The sequence below is a fragment of the Cyprinodon variegatus genome, unplaced genomic scaffold (assembly GCF_000732505.1).
Source record: "Cyprinodon variegatus isolate N-32 unplaced genomic scaffold, C_variegatus-1.0 Scaffold502, whole genome shotgun sequence".
Taxonomy (NCBI): domain Eukaryota; kingdom Metazoa; phylum Chordata; class Actinopteri; order Cyprinodontiformes; family Cyprinodontidae; genus Cyprinodon; species Cyprinodon variegatus.
In genome coordinates this window covers 437461-460158 of record NW_015150955.1, presented here as the reverse complement: position 1 = coordinate 460158, position 22698 = coordinate 437461, and the positions used below count along the sequence as shown (strand labels likewise).

Sequence of the window (22698 nt, the reverse complement as noted above, 5' to 3'; positions counted from 1 at the left end):
TACTAAATATAATAGACTAGAAGACCATTAGCTCATTTATTGAGATGCAGCTCTGAAGGGTGCTTTGAAATGACTATGACTGTCGTCCAACAAAGGTGAACAAGAAGTGTGATGAGGCGCGGCAGGAGAAGGAGGCCATGGTGATGAAGTACGTGCGAGGAGAGAAGGAGGCCCTGGACCTGAGGAGGGATAAGGAGAGTTTGGAGAAGAGGCTGAGGGAAGCCCTCAAGGAGGTGGACCGCCAAGCCCTGAGGGGAAATCAGCTGGCTCAGGAGAAGGGACGGCTGCAACAGCTTTATGACGCAAAGGTCCATAAGATTTGAAATTCTCTCCATTTACAGAATGCAAATAGTTATTTTTCCTTAGAAATGTCCTATAAGTGTTGTGTTTAAATACATATATTATGGATTTTGCTGTTACTGGATCATTATATGCTCCTTAACCTTAAAAACGATATTCGATTTATTTTGGTTATATTTATTGAATAGCATATTTATTTGTTATGACCGCTGCAATCTAAATGCAAGATTAAGCTTGCATTTAAATTCTGTCTTAAGCCGCATTAGTTTAACAATTATTAAATTGAAAGCAGCCATTTGTAATCTCAATTAGCACTTATTATGTGACTCTATTTTCTCCTATTGTTGGTGACTTATTAAGCTTCTAACCCCTTTGTTTACAGGAAGGTGAGGTTGGCCGACTGACACGGGAGGTGGAAAAGTTAAAAGAGGAGATCAACTCTCATCTAATCAAAGTCAAATGGGCTCAGAACAAATTAAAGAGTGAAGCAGATGCTCATAAGGTAAAGTCTCAGCCTCAATCTTACAAGTCTGGTGTTAATGGATTGAAATTTATAATCAAGTTAATTACATTGTCTTTCATTATTTCATCACGTTTCTATTGAAAGGCATATATCGACAAAATAATAAACAACCCTTTCAATGCAAAACCCCCCTTTGCTCCTAAATTATTGAAAAAAATACATGAGCACATCAACACAATGTTCAAATTTTTCTTTTTTGTTTTTATCTATTATTTAGGGTATTCACCCATAGTTATCTGTTTTTTTTTAAGAAAGCATTGATATTTTCTGGAGCTGTACACAAAAGTTAAAATTCCTTTTCTATAACTGATAGCAGAGCTATGACAATAGTGCTCTTTCAGATGTTCCAGATGTTGTTCTCGTCACTCCCTCTTTACCCAGGATGCATCAGAGCAGACTTGTCGTTCGTGAGATTGACAGCTGTCACAGCATGCAGCACGGCAGCAGCTTCCATTGGAGCGCTCACAGAGCTCAGAGTATTAAGTTAAAAGTTCTCTTTTCTGTTGCCGTTGTTCAATAAAAGGCGAGAACATTATACTTTTAAGCGTCACTATATGGCCCATTTATTGATTTAGTGCGTAATTTAAAAAGTTCCGATGTTGAGAGGACCGCGGCAAGGACACAGCCAGGTCTAATCCTAGCAGACTGCAGCAGCCCTCTCACGGCATAGCCGTCTCTGAAGTACTGCTGGCTGTGATGGCGATTTTTTGTTGTTTTTGTTTTTTTTGTTTTATGCTTTATTTAGCAAAATGTTTATTTGATATGTGTTTATGTGACGAGTCAAGCGTGTGGTGACATCACAACTACACTTCTGTGCCAATGGACTCAGATTTGGGTTTTTTTTCCCAGTTTTTTTTTAATTGTTATTACACAAGTAAAGAGTAACGAAATGAACTCCCTGCATTTAACCCATCCCCATTGTGGGGCACCCGGGGAGCAATAAGGGGTTAAGGATCTTGCTCAGAGAACCAGAGTGGCAGTCTGTTGGAGTGGGTTTCAAACTCACAACCTCAGGATTCCAACCCCTATGCCCTAACCACTAGGCCGCCACTCCACATGCTATGTGTTCCCATTCTCCCCGAGTCCATACTTTTCTGTGTTTTAGTCAAGAACGTGCTTGGCAAGGACACGAGTCTGTTCTCGCGTTCTTGTGAATTAAGGAAACAGCCATGCACTTGCTCATGTTGGCTCTGAAGCTCGTTATCTGGACCAATGTGGGCTGGTTGAAGAATCTCTACAACGGATATGAAAGCTGACATTAGCGTCACCAACATCTGTGCTGCTGTCACATGAGTTTTACAGAGAAGGGATTTTAAGCTTGGAGATTTTGTGTCCAAACGTCCCTCCTAACTCCTAAATCCCTCAATCACTATATGGAGTGGGGACTGTAAGGTGGACTTAATAGTGAACTCTATTAACTTACAGTTTGGACAGATGATCATTACTTTTCGCTCCCAGATGGTCGTGTAACTCCTCCTCCCTGCACGGTGCCTGCACCATTTATGTTATTTGTTGGCCTCTGTGACAACAAACCATGATGCTTTGCGAGGAGAGCTCTCCTCGCAAAGCATTCCGGAATATATCTGCTCGTCTAGTGACCTTGGAGGATCATTACTTTTCAAGGTGCATTGTGAGAAATTACGTGTCCGCTACTTCTTAATCCACTAGACATTCGGACACTCATCTCGAATGGAGTAAACCACTACAGTATATAGTGCCTTATGCAGTGACTAGGGCGGACATTTGGACACACCTTTCCAGTTGACCAAGGCTAGTGATACTGATTGTGCATCACATTTATGGGTGTACAAGAAACTGAACACAAAGGTTTCCACTCAGGACTTTAGTATGTATTAAAAAAAAAATTTAAAACTTGTTAAAATCTATATAATTATTTATCAAAATGAATGCATTAAAGTCCTGGTCTTTCTTTAAACATTGCATTCCTATGACTAATTGGTTCCTAGCTAAAATAAAAATGTAAAATTTGAAAATTTCAGTTAAATCTTATTAGGAAAACAGGCCCAGGAGTTAGAGCCAAAACTATGCCCATAGTCATGTAATGCAACCAAATTAGACATGTTTACTTTCCAACCTCTTGCCTTAGCACACATGTAATACCTTTTTTTCTTTCTATAGTAGAATGGAGAGATAAATAGCAAAGTAGTGGACTTAAAATCAGTGGTATAGTTACATTATCATAGGAATGCATACTATTTTATTGATGGTGTGATAACGTTTTTCCTTCTGCTAATTTTTCTGCATCATTTCAATTTGCTCCTATACCACAAAAATGAACTCCTTTCCAAAACACACAATATGAAAACATTTTTTGCTCACTTTTACTCCTGTTTTTAGATGCCTTTCTAAAGCTGGTTTCAAGCTCTCGTAGTATTCAAGGTTTTAATTTTATTGAAATGACAAACTGTTTTGCATGTCCAACATGTAGCTCTGTGCGTTTATAAAAAAAACATGTGAGTAGTTGTTGATGATCTACGTCAGCATATAAATGATCACCTCCTCTGATGACAGTCTGTGAAATAACATAATTGAATGTGGGCTGCAGTGAAATAGGAATTGCACTTTAATTAACCTAAAAGGAAATTGTCATCATTGAAGATGTTACAAAAACGAAGGATGGAAAAACAAAACATCTCTTACAAAATAAGTTATTCTTTGCTGCTTCAAGGCGAATAAACAGCAGTAAACAGAAGAAAGTGCAAAAGGTCAGGAGCTGCTGAAGGCCACACAGATCTGTCTGTTGGGGTGGGGGGACTTTTGCAGCTTACTACAAAATACCAAAGCAAATTAATGGAGTGTGTTGTTAAAATCTTTGCTGTTTTTTTTTTTTTTTTTTTTTTTTACATAAAAAACTCTTTAAAAAGCATTTCCATGTTTATTTGTCTCCAGGAAACAAAAGACAAACTGAGAGAAACCACATCAAAGCTGGCTCAGGCCAAAGAGGAGACGGAACAGATCCGAAAGAATTGCCAGGACATGATTCGAACGTATCAGGTGGGTTTATTTTTTTGTATTGAAGGTTGATCATAATGAAAGATGCCTAAAAAATGTTTTAAATGTATAAAATTATTGAAAAGTTACTGGTCAACGGGAGATAAAGGTGCTTCTGTTAAAGCAAACCTTACCGTAAATCATGGAAGATTGTTTTTGGTTTATACCTCATGGGGGCAGTAAAGAGCCATGATAGATTTCAGTCTAATATGGAAACCATTCTGATCTGTTTCTGACTATTGCAGTATTTTACATCATAACACGCCAGACAAAGGTTTTTTTTTTATTTTTTTTTTATCATAAGATGTTTTTTAACAATCTATTAACTTGTTTTTTTACACCTTTATCTAATATTTTGATTTGTTTCTTCTTGAGGAATCGGAAGAGCTTCGTTCCAACGAGCTGGACGCTAAACTGAGGGAGACCAAAGGCGAGTTGGAGAAACACAAGCAGGAGCAAACAGACCAATTAGAGGTGATTAATGTTTTCTACACTTACAGCAGTTTTTGTACATACCAAAACTTCTCTTCCTTTACTCATCTCTTTCCGTACGTCTGCTTTCTTCCTTTATTTCCAGAATTGAATGACAAATATTTACATTTTGACCTGCAGTGAAATTAGCCTAAGGACATGAGGGAGGGACAGAGACAAAAAGCATAGGTGGGGGGGGAAGACGACAAACAGAAAAAGATGGTACATAAACAGCTTCTCAGCTCCAATACATTTAAATATAATTAGTTCCAGCTAATTTACCCGGCTCCAGAAATAATAGGCTGTCAATAGAAGTTGCAGCCTCATGTTTTGTTAATTAAATGTGACTTAACACATGACATAGACTAGATATTTTCCCTTTTCCAAAGCCTTGCACAAGTATTAATACCAAGTGACTTTTAATGGGAGATTTTGTGATTGTTTTTTTTGCAATTTTACAAATACTAATCTGAAAAGTGTGAGCTACCTTCCAAAGTGGCTACAGTTTAAAGTGATGGGCATGTTTCTGCATGTTGTACTCCATGTTTCATACAAAATGGCTCAAACTCAATTTTGCCACAGTTTGATTTAGGTTTAGACTCAGGGTGAGTCAAGCTAACACACCAGCAGGCTGGGATCTAAGCCACAGCACAGTAGCTAGAAGATGAACTTTAACCCTGGTCTCATAAAATCCTCGTTGTCGTTTTCTGTCAGATATTCCTTATTTGATTTTCATCCATTTTTGCATTTATTCTGAGACTTGAATAATATTTCTACTTTGAGTAGCAGATATGTTCAGCTGTGCAATAATAATCTGACACTTTTATCTAAAATTGAATAATTTTTATCTTTTTAACTAAATTAAACGTCTGATCTCCTATTTTTCCAGAACGCTGAAGCTTGACTTCTGATGTGATTGAAAATGTGTGAACATATCTCTTCTATTCTTGTTTCTCTTCACTGGCTCTTGTTTGATTTAAAATCGAGAATGAATTTATAGTTAATCTATAAGGCAAAAAACTTAAAGGCCTCCCTCAGCTTTACGCATCATTCACATCCTTTAGAAAATGATTTTTTCTTAATTATGGCTCCCAAGCTGAAACAAATATCCGCTCCTGAAACTCTCAATGTCTTTCAGTGATTTAATTGCCCACTGATTTACTTTATTTGCTAATTGTCCTTTTATCGGTTATACTCAATTCTAAAAGAAGACAAATATCAATGATCAAACACTTTTTTTTAATTTATTTTAAGTTGTGATAATTTTTTTAAAGCTCATATGCTTTTCCTTTGATTCAAATATAATTATGTCAGGCGGTCTGAATCCTTTTCTAAATGAAAAGGAAATGGATTTTTTTGCGTGGGACTGTCCTTTAAAAATTATTCATGTTTTAGGTTTTTCCATTTTCTGAATGATTTGGATGAAACGTCTGTTTCCCAGCTCTCTTCCTCAGCTTTCAGAGAAGCGAAGAGTTCGCCTCTGAACACAGCCAGACAAATGGACTCGGTCCAAACGCTGTGGCCTGTTTTTCTCAGTGCCACACTCTAATGGGAATCAGACTTTAAAAATAAACGTCCTAGAAATAATCAATATTAAGCCCTGCATTTCAAAAACAACCCAGAAGACCTCACCCAGTTAGATTTATTTCAGGGTCTGCATCATTTTTTACAGGCTGCCAACAGCTTAGCTGAAACATCTACATTTGAATTTTCCATGTTTGTGGTTAATAAATAAGAGTTAATCTTTTTATTTTTCATGTTTAATTGATGAGATTCATTTTTTGATCGTAAAGTTTTGAACCAAAGCTGCCTTCAGATGTTAAATCATCGCATGAACTTGGCTGACCACAGCCTAAGCTTTTATTTAATATTACGTACCTTATACACATATGATGATGCCACCCATATCATTCATTATGCAAGCAGAGCTGTCTCCATTACTGGTAGGGAAATTACATTTAAATTGGATGCGACAGGATGAATAGACGAAACAGAGTTTACCACCACCTCCATTACTGCTGCGTCGTCGTGGATACCAGAGGTTTCTAATGACTTCTTGGAAAAGTTGACTAGCGGCAACGGCAATAATGGCTTTGATAAAAACATGAGGCAAAACATTAAAAACAAGTCGTTGATTCATCCTAATGAATTCATAAACACAGGAAACAGGAGGCTTTCAAAGAAATGCATTTGTTGTGTAAAAACACGGTGTTAAAAAAAAAAAAAATCACTGAAATGTTTTCCTGAATAAAGTGGATTTTTTTTTAAGGCAGAGCATATATGTATTTAAAAAAAATGTATGTTCCAGATGCACCGAGCAAAGGCTAAAGAACTGGAGGAGTTGAAGAAGAGTTACAAAGAGAGCATAGATGAGCTGGAAACACTACGCACCAAGGTTTGTCGTCCAGATTATTGCCCGTGCTGCATTCGTTAGCGAGTTGTTTATTTAACAAGGGTGTGTGACTCTTTAGTTAAAGTGTCTGGAGGACGAGCGGCCGCGGTGGGAGGATGAGCTGACCAAATACAGGGAGATCATAAACCGGCAGAAAGCTGAGATTGGCCGCCAGAGGGAAAAACTGGAGGAGGTCACCGCGCTTCAGGATCAGCTTGAACGGTAGAGCTCTACACTTTTTCTTACTAATGTTGAAGCACGCTGCAGAACGCCACACACTAATGCAATAATTTATATCAACCAGAGTGAGGTACTATGTGCCTTAACACCTTAAGGCGATAACTGCTGGAAAGTAATTTACCAATCGTTTCAGTGTGAATGCTTCATATTATTTGGATTTAATTTCTCCCAAAATGAAACTCCTTTTTTTGTGATCAATTTGATTGATGTTGAAAATGCTTATAGATTGCAGGATAAATATTGTTACTGACTCACATGTCACATATTGTGACTGGACTCACAATACTGAGGATCTTTATAAAAAAGGTCAGAACAGACTCTTCCTACTGAGGAGACTGAGGTCTTTTGGAGTGCAGGGGGTGCTCCTAAAGACATTCAATGACTCTTCTATGGAGCCGTCTGTTGGAGCAGTGGATTATCTGTAGCTGAGAGAAAGCTGCTAGATAAGCTGACCAGGAAGGCCAGCTCTGTGATTAGATGCCCTCTGGACTCGGTGCAGGAGGTGGGAAACAAAATGATCCTAACTAAATTAACATCTCTGTTGGATAATATCTCCCACCCAATGCTTGAAGCTGTTGCTGAACTGGAGAGCTCCTTCAGTGACAAACTGCTGCACCCTAAATGCACCAGGGAGCGTTATCACAGATCCCTCCTCCCAGCAGCTGTAAGACTTTATAACCACCACTGTTCCCATCGACATTCATACTGATTTTGCACAATTTCTATCTTATTCAATTAAACAACATTCGGCTGTCATTTTGCACATCTCTGATGTTGCTGCTGTTTTAAAATATCCATTACTGTCAAAATGTCCATATCTGTATTGTATTGTTAAAACACTTTACAGTACAGTATTTTGTTGTTTATTTTGTTTAACTCTTTACTATTATGTTATTCTTATACATTTTCCTAAGGTTAACATGTATGTGACAATTGTTTTTACAATTGCACATATTTATTCTGTGTATTATTTTTTATAATTCTCCCGTACCTCAATATAGGGATTTTCTATTCTAGTTTTCTATAATCTTTTTGCTGCTGTAAACACCAGAATTTCCCCATTGAGGGACAATACAGGGATTTTCTATTCTATTCTAAAATAATTTGGATGTTTATGTTTGAACCAGTATTTTAAGAATTTTCCAATAAACAACAATAATTCTAAAGATAAGGATAAAGGTAGCTATAGTCTTTCTGTTTTTACACTCAGACCCCTTAAGGATTAGCAGAACCGATTTAACACACCTTTGTGCGCACCCTTAAATTAACACCTTATTAAGGACCTTTTACTTAATTACATCATTTAGCCTTATTGAGTTCACATCCACCATGATAGTGGTGTTCTGATTAACCTGTAATAAGGCTTCATTGTCTCATGAGGATCTTCCTGACATTTGCTTATTTGTGTGCAGGAATCAGCTGTTCTTTCAAAATGATTAAAGCTTTTGATAGAAACTGGCGAGGAAGGCTGCTGAAAGGCTAAAAGTATGACTGAAAGAGCTGCAACACTTGATTGTGTCCCTAAAGTGGTTGGTAGGCAGTTCGGCTTAACAGGATCCTTTATTTCTAAAGTAGACTCAAATCTGGCTAATATTTCCCCAAAAACTCTTATAATTCAAAAGTAAATATTTGGTTTGAACTCCTTTATCATTAAAAAGGCACTATGATCAGAGGCAACAACATACTGTAGGGTCTCTATTTAAGAGCTTTACTTCTTTTGAATGAGGTGGATGAAATTTGCAACAGGCCCATAATTAGCTAAACCTGATCCAATGATTCCAGAGATGCATCCAGAGTTGGGACTAAATCTAACAGAAGATCTGATGGAGCTAAATGTAGAAAAGTCTTCCCATATTTTTATAGAATTTTAGCTTTATTTTTTTACTTTTCTATGTTATAATATAGAAATATTGCCAAGATGAGATGCATAACATCTATAAACTCATAACAAAAAAGACTAAATGCTAAAATAGCATTTAAAGTTACCTTTAACAAATGATCACATGTCGATTCAGGGAAATGAAGCTGTTTTATTTTCTATAAAAGTTCGGGGTTTTGTCTGTATTTTAAAAGATATGTATACAGTTCTTTGGTAAACATTTCTTTATTTCTGTCACTTGCAAGTTTTTTTTCCAGTTTTTATTTAACAAATTAACATTCAATCCCCTGCTTAATTGAGATCTGAATTCATTATGTCTCCTGTTTGTTGCGTTACACAGGGACAAACAGGAGATCAGCTCTCTGCAAGGGGAAGTGGAAAGCCTAACCAATCAGATGGTCGACCTCCAGAGGGATGTTCAAGGCAGCAGGGAGCGTGAAGCTGAGCTGCTGGGCTTCACAGAGAAGCTGAGCAGCAAGAATGCCCAACTGCAGTCAGAGAGTAACGCGCTTCAGTCTCAGCTGGATCAGGTCAGCAGCAGCTTCATGGAGCTCCAAGCAAAGCTGGAAGAGACCAGCAGGCTTCTGGACGACAAGGTCAGGATACTCTGAGTGCATACTGAGATACAGTCACAAAGTCTTTGTCCTCTAATATATTAACAACCTCTGCCTCAATAAATCTGCAGTCACGGAAGCTGAAACAGGAAGAAGTGATGAGGCACCAGGAGGTGCAGGGTCTGCAGGGAGAACGGGCGGCTCTGCAGGCAGAGGTCGCCCAACTGAAGACCAGAGTGGAGGAGCTAAGGGACGAGCTGGTGACGCAGAAACGGAAACAAGCAGCTAACATCAAGGACCTCACCAAACAACTAACGCAAGGTTAGATACTAGCTTCTTCTGGCTCTTTGAAAGGGCTCAAAAAACAATTTTCCATCAGTGATTCAGACATGATTGTGTTATAATCAGATTGTTCTTCATGTGTGCACATATAGAATCACACTTGAGCATATAAGAGACAAAATTTTGTTTGGTTTTTACATGCAGAAGGAATCGGACAAAAAAAACATGGTTTCAGCGTTTGAGTTACGCACAGCTTTGTTGTTTTTGTTTTATTTTTGATATGTTTCGCTTTGTTTCCACTGCAGCCCGTAAAAGGCTGGAGCAGGTTGAGAATGGAGGATGTGATCGAGATGCCAGCAGTATGGGCAGTCGCTCCAGTTCATCAGGTACTGCTCTGAGATTTGGTTAGTATTTAATATTTCAAATAATCTTCTAAGTCTAAACTTCTTTATTCAATCATTTCTGTTAGATATGATGGTAGCAATTCATCAGGGTTCCCTATTATATTAGAATATCAGAAAAAAATTAATGTATTTCAGCAATTCAGTTTGTAGAAGAAGCTCTGTTTACATCTTTAAGCTTTCTCTCCCCGATTCTTTCCTGACACTGCAAAAAATGTTAATCCAAATAAATCATTTTTTTCCTACAATAAGCGCATTTTTTTCTTGAATTGATCAGGTAAGTGAGACACTTTGCCAATGGAACAAGACAATTTACATTTAAAATAAGAAAAAACAATTGTCTTGTCTTATTTCAAGTGCATATTATCTAATTATCTTATTTTAAGAGTAAAAATACTCATTCCATTGGTAAATCATCTTACCTACTCAAATTAAGCGTAAATAAATTTAGTTAAAGATATTTTTGCTTATTTCTAAATCGTTTTTGCAGTAGAGAAGAGATCGCTTGGAACAAACAGCTTAAATAACATTTTATAAGGTTTATGTAATAAATTACAATGAGACATGACATTAGATTTGGCAGAAATTGTAATTGTACTCAGACCAGAGAAATGATGGTTGTTACAGATGGTACCGGGCTCACTTCTTCAAAATGTCTGTTGACCAATAGCCATGGGATTAAACCAGGTGTTGGTATTTTGGGTAGTGTAGACAGTTGCTTAGTTCTACTGACATAAACCAGCATCTCCATAAAGCTCGTCAGCAGAAGTTCTGTAAGATTATCGTATTGGCCCGAATATAAGACAAGTTTTTTTTCTCATTAAAAGCAATGTAAAAATGTGGGGTTGTCTTATAATCAGAGTCTAACCAATTCTAAAGGTCTGTGGTCGCTACATGAACGCAACAGCAGAGGGCGCTGTGTTTTTGTAAAGCCAGTGTCCTCACTGTGGCTGGGGTCATCTTTCTATGGCAACAGAGAAGAAGTCAGAGGGATGCTACAGATAGAAAGTCGCTGCCAAGGACGGAGTGGATCAAAAGTCACACAAATTTTCAGTTATTTGAGGCGGAGTTATGACACCAATTTTAAAATAATGGTTACCAAGGCACCGGAGGCATCAAAAAACTGTCAGGCAGCAAAGAAGTAAGGAGTTAAAGAGTGAGCTGTCAGAAGATTGCACGTTCAAACATACCGTCTGAAATATGCGAACAGCAAAAGAAAAGCTTATCGAAAAATTGCAGAGTTGCAGGGTGAGAATAGGAGTGACAGCGAGGCAGAGCGCGTCTGTCAGTAAAAGCCTCCTTTTTTTACTTTTTATAGTTTAATTGCATAAATCTTTCAATGTAATATTAATATCAATGAAAGTTTTAGCACTTCAGTATAAAATGGTTTCTTAAAATAGTCTTGTTTTTCTTTTTCTTTTTGGTCTTTTTGTTTTGTTCCTGAAAACTGGTCCTGTAAAGAGGGGTCGTCCTATATTCTGGTCAGTACAGGACTTCGCAGATGACTCTGCCAACTTTAAAAATCAGAAAAAAAGAGATCTCAATTAGAAAATTCCCACTAAAACTGAAACAACTTGAAGCCTTTTAACAATTCTTCAAAGACTGGGACATTGGTCTCAAATTAAATTCAAATTTTACTATTTTGCTGAATTTGCAACAGTCAAGTTTTTTTCTCTCACATGGTTTCTGGCTCAGAACTTAGTACAGACTTAATACAGCCTGGTAAGGTACTATGTCTGTAAAGAAAAAAACAACATATGTTTATCTTCAAATAAAACATCGAGCATTCATCCTGATAGTGTTTACTTAGTCATTTTTGAGCCTTACAAAAACTTTAGCAATCAGCAAACCTTTACATTGTTTTGACCCATGCCAGCAATACTTGCATTTATCTTCCTAACATGAAATCTGAAGGCTGCCACAGATTTAGTTCCAGCTTCATTCTGGGAAACAAAATGTCAGGTTATCATCAACTTTATATCAGAATGAGTGGCTCAGTGTGATGGCAAATGGTAGGTAAAGGTGCAAAAAAGAACGTTTGTTGAACTAAAACCTGCAATAGTATAAACTAAAATAGAATGCAAGTGCTTGTACCAGCGATTCAGAGTGTGTGTAAATGATTTTATGCTGAAATACAGACAAATTCATATAATAGGGATGAGGCCCAGCAGCAAAGCGGCACGCCGCATCCATCTCGGTGCAAAAGCCGGGAGGAGACGAAGCTCTACATACTGTGTTCTGGTCCCCTGCACCATAACCTGCAAAAAGGGGCAGTCACTCCAATGCACATAATTTAGACCTAATGGGCTGTAACAGTCCCATTTAATGTTTCACTCTTTTAAACTGATTTATTAAAATAAATTTCCTTTACCATGATGATTTCATCTCTTTATAGTGTATTCTTATATTTTAGTTTCTGGCAAAATAACAAAAAAGATCCAAATGTATTTATTCTCCATTATGCAGTTACTAACATATTTAAAGTCGTTGCATAATCAAGTCACTAAAATACACAATATTCTACGATGATTCGAGTCTTTATCTCCTGCGGTCCCTCAGGTTCCTTAAATGCACGCCATGGTGGAAGCAGCAGCGTTGAGGAGCGTTCACCAGAGAGCCAATCTGGTCCTTCCGTGATGGTCGTGGACAGCTTCCCAGAGGTCGACAAGGCGGTGCTCGTAGATCGAATAGTCCGTCTGCAAAAGGCCTTGGCAAGAAAGCAGGAGAAAATTGAGTTCATGGAGGATCACATTAAGCAGCTGGTGGAAGAGATCCGCAAAAAGACTAAGTGAGTGGCATGGTACAATGTAAAGTTTATGCAAATACCTAAAGCTGTAAACCTAAAGTGTATAATATTATAGCTTCCAATAATAAAAGAGCCTGCAACAGCCTCTTAAGGAACCAGCAGGAACCCTGAATCATTCTGTGGAGACAATTTCTTTGATCTGCTAACAACCCATCTTAAGACAGCCATATAACCACATAACACACTCTTCATTCCATCACCAGCAATATATCAATATATTTTTATTCAATTTGAGTAGATAATATGGGGATTTTGACTCTGTTGAAAAATTAAACTCTTCTTTTTTCCTCTACGGACAATAGTCCCAAAAAGTTATCTTCCTGATCTTGCTTGGAACGAGTCCTGTGCCTCACCTTCTGATTTCTTTGCCTCTCTGCACTCGAATCTATTAGGCTCAACCTACATTCAAGAGTTAAAATCGAGGACAAATCCCACGGTTCGGTGCTAAATTTAGATTGGCAGGATCTCAGTAAAGCCCGGGGGGTGTAACACCACCCAGAGTATGGATGTGAATTAGTTTTTCTTTTTTTTCCCCCCTCTCTGTCCCTATCCTCTTCAGGACAGCTAGGTGAAAATGTAAACCTGAGGAAGATGATGAATACCAGAACAAGATTTATGGAAGGATCAGGGGTGGTTACTATAAAAAAAAAAAAAAAAAAGCTAATACAGCATCTCAGTCATAACTTTGCATCGTGTCATCCAATACATTTTTGCATCTTGAATGCTAACTTTGAAGTTGCAGAATGGGATGACAAATCAGAGAACCATTGATTGATGTTTTTCCATATTAATTTAAGCAACACTAAGGGCTTAGGAAGAAAAAAAAAAGATTAATTAAATGTAGGGCTGCAACTTTGTTTTACAAGAACTCCAAACTATGTATTTGATTTGATCTGATGTAATAGACCAGAAGAAATAATTTTAAAGCAACACGGAGTAACTTCTCAACCTTCATAAAATATTTTCCTAACTTTTGTGATTGTATGTCGACTTAGAACTAGTTGAATGACACAGAGGGGGTCTGTATCGCTTTCACCAATGAGAAGTAGTGAATGAATACGGAACAAAACCCCAAAGTTTAACCTTTCTTATTTTCAATGGGAAAGGGGGTCTTTCTTTTTTGGACCCAAACTGAAAGTTCTGTATAAAACTGGCATCCTGCTCTTTTCATTTTAAAGCAAACGTTAGTCTGTAGAGTGTGGAATTCTGTTTTTAATGCGGCGTCCTTCGGCTCTTACATTACATTTTAAAATCTCACTGAGTAGAGTTGAAATAACCATCCAAAAATATTACTGTTTTGTATTTAGGTGTTTTTCTTACTTTTTTCTTATTTAAATAAGGCGATGTGAACATTTTACAACTCATTATTCCACAATCATTGTAGATCCCCAGCAAAACACCCACTGATTACTAGTGCATGTATTTTATGGGCAATTTAGCAGTTCGTATTTAAAATTATGAAATATCACGCCCTGTATGTGAGGGAAACCTTAGGTGGCACATCACTCTTAACACTATAACCTGCAGTGAAACATGGTGGTGGAAGTATCATCCTGCAAGTATGGTCTAATGCAGCTGGGACAAGAAGCATGGGGCTAAATAAATGCAGTCGTGAAGGAAAGCCTGCTGAAGGCTGCAGAAAACCTGAATATGGAGGCAAAAGGTTTTAATCTTACAGTGAAACTTTAAAGGAATGGTTTATATTAGCGCTGCAACTAATGATTATTATGCTAATTTATTAATCTGTTGATTATTTTTTATTTTTTTGATTGATCGATTTATAATATGATAGCCAAAGGTTCCTTAAAGAAGACTTTATGCAGGTAAAACAAAAACTTTTCCTCTTGAGGAGTTCTGGATAGAGCATATTGGTGGACAAAAAAATTTATTTTTTTATTTTTATCTTAAATGCAAAATGTTTACAATTTAAAAAAAAAATTTATGCAGTATAATTGCTGCTCAAGGTGGGTTGCTCCGTCATCTAAAGGCATGTTTTAGAGTCTACACTCCAGTTAATGATTAATTGATTACTAAATTCGATTATTTAAATAATTGTTTATCTGATTAATTGTTTATATTAAAGCTCACTCATGTGTTTGAGTGACCTAGTCAACGTCCAGAAATGCGTCAAAATGAGGTTCTGTGGCAATATTTGAAAAAAAAAAAAAAAGCCTGAGTTGTTCTTCAAATAGAACGGGTAAAAATGTCAGACTTTAGATCAACAAAGCCCCACAGACCTGCTTCTCTAACCCTGCTAAATCTGCTTCCAGTATTTTTAATTAATACAATTGCCCTCCACACTTTACAGATTTATATTGTTAAAAATGAAACTGTAGTATTCTTGGCCTATCACTGTTACGTTAAATTCAATTATAGGTTTATTGTGACGTGGGGGTCTTAAATTTGAAGTCTAATTGAACAGGGATCTGATCTCCCTCATCAGGTGATTTTTTTTTTTTTTTTTTTTTTTTTTTTTATGTTTTCCTTCTGCTGCATCAATACTCTGTTTAAAAAAANATTCTTGGCCTATCACTGTTACGTTAAATTCAATTATAGGTTTATTGTGACGTGGGGGTCTTAAATTTGAAGTCTAATTGAACAGGGATCGGATCGGATAATATTTGGGCTTTTTTTTTTTTTTTTTTTTTTTTTATACATGTTTTCCTTCTGCTGCATCAATACTCTGTTTAAAAAAAGTCAGACTCAATGGCTACAGGCTGAATGGTAGCCTTAATATAAATCAGCCACATTTAAATATGATAAAAACCAGAAAACCAGAAGATACCGTAACGTAAAACGTAGTGGGCTATTTATGTGACTGGAATTAATCAAGTGATGTGAAAAGAGCAGGAATGACTATTTATGATACTTAATTATCTGTTTATAAATACGTTGCACCATTTAGTTTGGTATATTGGCTCTTCCTGCATTTTGTCCCGTCATCATCAAAACATAGACAAGCATCCATGACTGTTCTGATTTTATTGCAGAGCGATATAATTATCTTAAGATTTCTTGCTTTGGTTTTTGTAAATTAAAATCAATTTCAGATAAAATATGAATTCAATAACTATTGGATAACAACTACAAAGATATATATTTTTCTTCCCTCTCTCTTCACATCTTCTTGGCTAATATTCCCACTCTCTCAATACGCATCTACATGTTTGTTATTCATAAAAACTGGAGCTATATATTTTATAAATTGCCATCTTGCATGTTTCTAACCCGTTTCTCACATCTGTTACCCCCCCTCACCCCCTGCTAATCTTTGCATGCGGTTTGTCTCTTCATGCAGCCACATGTTTAATTTATGTCGCTTTTTTTTTTTTTTTTACTAAAAACTATCGTGATGGATTTGGGGTCCATAGATGGACCTTATGAAAGCCTAGTCAGAGGTAAGTTTCATTTCCTGTCTGTGCTAGCTCAGGTGTTGTATTTGTGAGTGTGAAAGTGGAGGAATGAGGGACGTATTTAGTGGCGGCTTCTTCTGCAGCTTTATTGACCTACTGATTATATATACATTTTGCTCCCTAGATTTACAGCTACATCACAATAAACTAGAATGTCATTTAAGTTAATTTATTTTGGTAATTTGCTTAAATAGTTAAACAGACTCATTATTAATGGGGTGATTAATAGAGTTTTGTTAAGAAAATCCAAAATTCTGTTTCTCAGAAAGTGTTGTGACATTTAATGCATGAAAGAAATTGTTTAAAGAAGCTGAGAGTGTTCTTTTTCAGAAGGAAAATTGAAAGAATTAACTATATGAAATCTTATGTGGCAGCATCCAAAATCATAGGAGACTGCTGACTTGACAGAAGTCCAGCAATTAGTGGCTCACACCCTCCACACGGACAGTAATCCAAAGTAGGAGCTGTTGAAGATGTGATAGATCCAAAGATATAAATGGAAAGTTGAGTTAAAGAAAGTTTTCTTTATACACTTTGAATTTAACCTGGAAATCTGAGTTAGATGAAGGGTTTGGCAGCAGCCAAGTCATTCAAGGACGTTAGTTTAATGTGAGAGCTTCCGCTATTTTTGATCACTAAATTATTTTTTGCTAAAAATCTTGATATTAAGTCACTGATTTCTTATATACCAATTCACATTGACAAAAGCAGCATTATCTGCATTAATGGCCATGCTTATCACCGTGTTGGATTGACCAGCAAACTCTAGAGAGAATCTTTTAAGTGCTGCTAGAACGATGAGACAGGTATTGAGTACTAATACTGTACAGTACTTTTCCTTAGGCTAAGAGAGAAAACGGTTTTCATTGATTATGAGTCACATAATTAAATCACTTCACTCGATGAGTATTTCAATCAAATCGATTTCAATAATTGATATGAATAATTTCAATTAACTGTTTGTGAGTTATATTCTTGTTTGTTAGGAAACACCTGAGTTTGCGTCAGTCGTTTACAGACACCTCACAGTGGCAGGTGTAGGTTTGTATTGTGTTCAACTTTCAGACTTTTTCTTTTGAGGGCATTTAGAAAGGAAACCTCTAGGACAGTATTTCACTCAAACACATTGTAGCTGCATGCCAGAATGGGGAGGAGTTAATCAACTGCCTGAGCTGCATGCTAATCATAATCCTCCTCTCATCAGAAAGAACCACTTTTTGTCAGATTTAGGCTTTTGCATGCAAATAGTAGTGACCTCCATATTTGCATGAAATTATTCTTAAGATCCTGCTTTTTGTGTTAAACACTTCGTAGATTATTAAAGCTGAACTAAACTCTGAACGCTGTTGAATTTTTTATACTGGTTAAAATGGAGCATGGTGAGTCACAGCCCCACATTTGGACATGTTGGTGCATTTGATTCACTTAAATCAGGGAATCGGGGCGACATTATTCCAGTTTCCTGCTTACATTCTCCATTGTTTATACATAACAACAACAACACAACAGACAAAACAAAAAAAAAAACTGAATGATTGATTGATTGACTGAATTGATCGAACACAGAAAAAAAAAACTTAAGCTAAAACAAACAAACAAAAAAAAAAAAGAAAAGAAAGAAAAAAAAAAACATGCAAGAGATACAGAAAAAAAAAAAAATACATCCACATAACACAGCTTGTAAAATATAATTTTTATAGTAGGATTATTATACAGGGTTATTGCAAAGCGTGTTTACATGGGTATTTATATTTAGAATATATAGTTATTGCACTGGGTGTCAAATATACAGAGGCAGGTTATTGCACAGGGTATCAAATAGTAATTGCACAATTAATAAATTGCACAAGTTATTGTCGTTGTAGTGTCTAATGGTGGAGAACATGGAGAATAAGAAAATGTGGTTTACTTATTCTGATCCCTTCATAAAACCATCTCACTCCAAAACGCGCCATTATGGCGAGTCAGGAGTTAGAAATTCAGGCATAGATCAATAGCATTTTACCCATAGGGCGGCGTAAAGTTTCATTTAGATGCTTTGCTTGTTTTGTCACGTCAAAGTCATTGCCGGTTTCCCTCATCCTGAACCCACCCCCATTTAACGCTTTCACTCATCCCTTCACCCCATAGTATCTGTTTCACACTGCCATTTTTGGTGGCATTTTAAGATTTTTGTCTGGTTTGTAGGGGTGGGGTTATGCTTTTATAATTGGTTCAGATTAATGAAGTCAACAGTTTTTGACTTTTATTGGGAAATTTGTGTCACTACCCGCAAGAAGAGGATCACCTCTTGAATTAATTACTTTAGTAAGTAAGGGAATTTTATACATTAAGGACATCCCTCAGAAAAAAACCTAAAATGCCTTAGATTGTATAGATATTGAAACATGGTAGAAAAAGTGGTGGACATTCTTAATAAAAATAGTCTTCTGTTCCTTTTTTTCACATTATCAAGACAACTTAAGATGAAAGAATTGGTGGAAAACGGATAACCCCTTCAGCTTTATATCTGGTATTTGCGACTATGAATGGATTTTGGTTTAAGGGTCTGTTCAGGACCCTGAAATTTGAAATTTGCACTTTAAAATGTTTTATAAATAAGCAGGCAACCAGTGATATTAAACCAGGAGTTTTGTGAGCTCTATCGTTTGTTCCGGTCAAGAGTCTTGCAGCAGTTTGGAGAAAACAAATGAAATCCAGGACTTTATATATATATATATATATATATATATATATATATATATATATATATATATATATATATATATACACACACATGTGAAAAGGGGCCAGTTGGACTCAAAAAAGTTTTCAAGTAGAAGGCTTTTAGAAATATTTGTCAAATTACTTCCAATATGGGCAAGTTGTTTTCAGATTGAACTGAAAGAGACATTGATTGGTTAAAAACAAGAAACAAATTCCTTAAGTTTGGTTTAATGGCCAGTGGAATACTTCCTGATCAGAGGAACCGTGCCTTTCTAGGTAATGAGAAGATATCCAGAAGTTACTTGTTCTAATCAGCTAAATGCAGTTTGACTAAAAGAGCAAATGTAAAAAAGGGGGCCTTAGACAGAGCCTTGAGGCACCCCTCATATTAGTTAAACAGGCATGATTTGGTTTCTACAGACACTGAACCTTTTGTTTCACATGTAAGATGTAAACCACTTCAGTTGGTTTTGTGCTTAGCAACCATTTTATTATAGTTCCCATTTACTGCTTATCTTTAAAACAAAATAAGTAGGTCAAATGGCAGCTATAGTAGATGGCTCTGTCATTATATTTTTATAGTCTTGTCTGTCTTCTACACTGCTATTATCCTTTTATATTTAGACAATGCTAAAACATAGCACATTGTCTGCACTCTGGTTGATATGCTCCATTTTTACCAGGAAATAAAACACCCATCCTTTAGCTTTGATCCCAGCTCGGCCAACAAATTATTCCAGACACTGAGTTTTGTTTTAACGCGTTGCATTCTGAAATTTACAGCCCTACAGCTCTGATATAGTTCAGCTCGGTTCAGATGGTTTTCAACATGCCGTCTGGAGATGAGGTTGATGAAACTTGTCAGGACACCAATCTCTATTATTTTCAAGAATTTTTCCTATGGGTGTTTGGGTTCAGAGCTGAAACTCCCTGCATGATAACTGATGAATAACTTGAGAGGGGAATAAAAGCTGCAGCATGACTCTCAGCTAGCTTATTTGTCTTTTTTAAGTCTTTCAGTATATCGGATAGGTCTGAACTTTAACTTAGGGAATTTAAGTTATGGATATGCTTTGATCTGAACCATTCCCCAAATTAAAGTTTTCCCTAGTTTGTAGGCTATTATAGCTTCTCTTAGCCTGATGCCTGTTTGGTTTACTGTGTGGGGATGGATTTGGTGTTTGCTTTTTGTCTCCACAAGAAATGATGCATCCAGGTCAGAAAGCTGTATTTAAATCTCATGTTAATCTTTGAACTAACAAAATTTTTATCCGGTTGCCTACTTTTGTAAATTTAAAACAGGAATTGTTGCTGCTTTCTCTTAATAAATTACAAACTCCTACCTGAGCTGTGAATCTCAGCATCTCCTCCAGAGTTTACAGGTGCTTCTGATCATTGTTCTCTGTGGCTGTTTAATATGAAGCTGTTTAAGTCTTTCTGATCAAAAAATACTCTGAGATGTTCGCTTCTTATATTATTTGTGACTTTTACAATGTTCTTCATCATGCTGTTTGTTCACTAATGTTCTCTAACAAACCTCGGAGGCCGTTGGTGCGATTCAAAGTCAAACACAGGTGACTTTATAAGTTGATTTCTGTTGGTTTTATTTAGGAGTTCCAGAGTAAAGAGGCTGAATATGGATGCAGGTCTTTGACTATGATTAGTTAAATTTTTTTGTAGGGCGACCTTGTGTTGGTTCACCACCCAATGTCGTTGACCGCAGTTGTTTCATGAAACCCATTAAAGTCTCATAAATGTTTCTTTATCTAAGATCCTTTTTGGGGCTCATATTGACCTTTGAATCTTCTCTTTTTAACCCACCATGGATCAGAGGTAAAACAATAGCAGTGGTGGACTGGTTGTTTTGAATCTTTCATGCCTGGGAGGTATGGGGTTGGGTTCGAAGAGATGTTAAAATATTGATTCTTGATCCATCTCCAAAACGGTGGGATTGTTGACCTTTTCTGCCAGACTCCCTTCAGAGTCCTTCTGTTTTCACCAATTTACTGAGTTTCTTTTGAGAAAACAAGAAAAAAAAATGGTGCCGTTTTAACCCCGAGGACAGAACGGATCTTTTCTCTTTAACGTTTGAAATCAACATCAGCTATGGCTTGTGTGTGGGTCAGTTATTTTCCGTCTGAAACGAGAAGTTTGTGCTGTTAGGTTAATGAATTCTTTGGGTCCTTCTGTAAAACAAGTGCTGCTTAGCCTCCAAACAGTTATTGAGGTGAAACGGGATCCTGTGCATGAAGATTTATCCCGCTCTCTCTTATAAACGGATACAAGCAGGCAATTAATTGAATCTGCAGCCCGTTGTAATCCCGCTGTTTTTATTACCTTTCTGTTTTCTGACAGGCACAGTAATAATCTGTCCATGACTGAATGGCTCCTGCACTCATGGGTCCAATAAGCAATCCCTCGCAGAATTGCTATTCCTGTACAGTCCCTGGCCTTTTCTGCTACACAATGCTTTATTGCTCTGTTTGAAGCTCCCCATGCTTTTCGCCTAAACCTTCCCCCCCCTCCCTTACAGTCTGCAGCTGATACCGCGCACCCAGTTTGTTTCTTCTCCTTTATCAGAGGAAGGTTTGACTCATCGCTCCCCACCTTCCTTCTGTTTGTTCCCCACAGAATTATCCAGAGCTACGTGCTTAGAGAGGAGTCAGGGGCCCTCTCATCAGAAGCTTCAGACATTAACAAGGCCCACCTCAGCCGGCGGGGCGGCATCATGGCTTCGCTTTACACCTCCCACCCGGCGGACAGCGGGCTGACCCTGGACCTGTCTCTGGAGATTAACCGGAAGCTGCAGGCAGTGCTGGAGGACACACTGCTGAAGAACATTACTCTGAAGGTAAATATTTCCCAAGTGTGCATCAGTCCACAGAGATGGTCCACTTTGTAGAGAGAGAGAAATTGAATGAAGGTCTTACGCAGCATTGATGATGTGTGAGCGTACCTCTTCAAGGCTCTTTGATATGGATTGAGTAATTGACCTTAAAGTGAGCTCAGAACAGTTTCCTTATTGACTCAATCAAAACCGATTCAGGACATGGATGTCTCACTCACTCCCCTGCTGCTTTTAGCAGTAGAAGTCAGGCTCGGCAAAGTTTGCTCATTTCTGCAGGTTCATGCAGGAACAATAGGTGAGCTTTTCCCATTCATGGTTGTATTTGTCAATTATTTCCTGCAGCACATAGTCATCTTGGACATTTTCCCTAGTTATAGGAGTGAAATTAGTGTGACAAAACTTTGATTAAATCCTTTGAGCTGCAGCTGAAGATCTCTGCCTGTCTGGCCATCTGTCATGTTCTCCCAGTGTTCCCATCCAGTCTGATTTTTCCAAGAATAATTTTTTTTTTTTTATAATTTTTTTATTGTAATGATGGCCTTTCACCAAACAGCAAATCCAATGTAGCTACATGCTGTTTTCTAGTGTGTGTTTTTTGTTTTTTTCTAGCAGCACTTTATTCATCACCAGTTTTATTCAAGCTCCAAATGTTTGATTTATAAAAGTGGAACATTTTATCCATTTGAAGTTTAAATCAGGGCTCCAATACAGCCTTTAAAAGTCTGGAATTGAATTAAAACACTTCCTAAGTATGTCTCTCCTTCCAATTTTCTCAATTGCTGTGTCTGTGTATCTGTGTGTCTATAAATGTATGTATGTATGTGGTGTGTGTGTGTATATATATATATATATATATATATATATATATATA

The 22698-nt window shown here is 37.0% G+C and overlaps 1 protein-coding gene across 1 annotated transcript in view; it reads left to right on the top strand.

The window, feature by feature from the left end:
• ccdc186 (coiled-coil domain containing 186) overlaps nt 1-22698 on the top strand; it is a 36123-nt gene that overhangs the window by 9092 nt on the left and 4333 nt on the right. Inside the window, exons 5-15 of the mRNA XM_015390513.1 lie at nt 96-308; nt 683-802; nt 3734-3838; nt 4211-4309; nt 6615-6701; nt 6778-6920; nt 9158-9413; nt 9503-9692; nt 9959-10039; nt 12614-12842; nt 21611-21830. Coding sequence (XP_015245999.1) covers nt 96-308; nt 683-802; nt 3734-3838; nt 4211-4309; nt 6615-6701; nt 6778-6920; nt 9158-9413; nt 9503-9692; nt 9959-10039; nt 12614-12842; nt 21611-21830 — 1743 coding nt within the window. The remainder of the gene's footprint in view (nt 1-95; nt 309-682; nt 803-3733; nt 3839-4210; nt 4310-6614; nt 6702-6777; nt 6921-9157; nt 9414-9502; nt 9693-9958; nt 10040-12613; nt 12843-21610; nt 21831-22698) is intronic.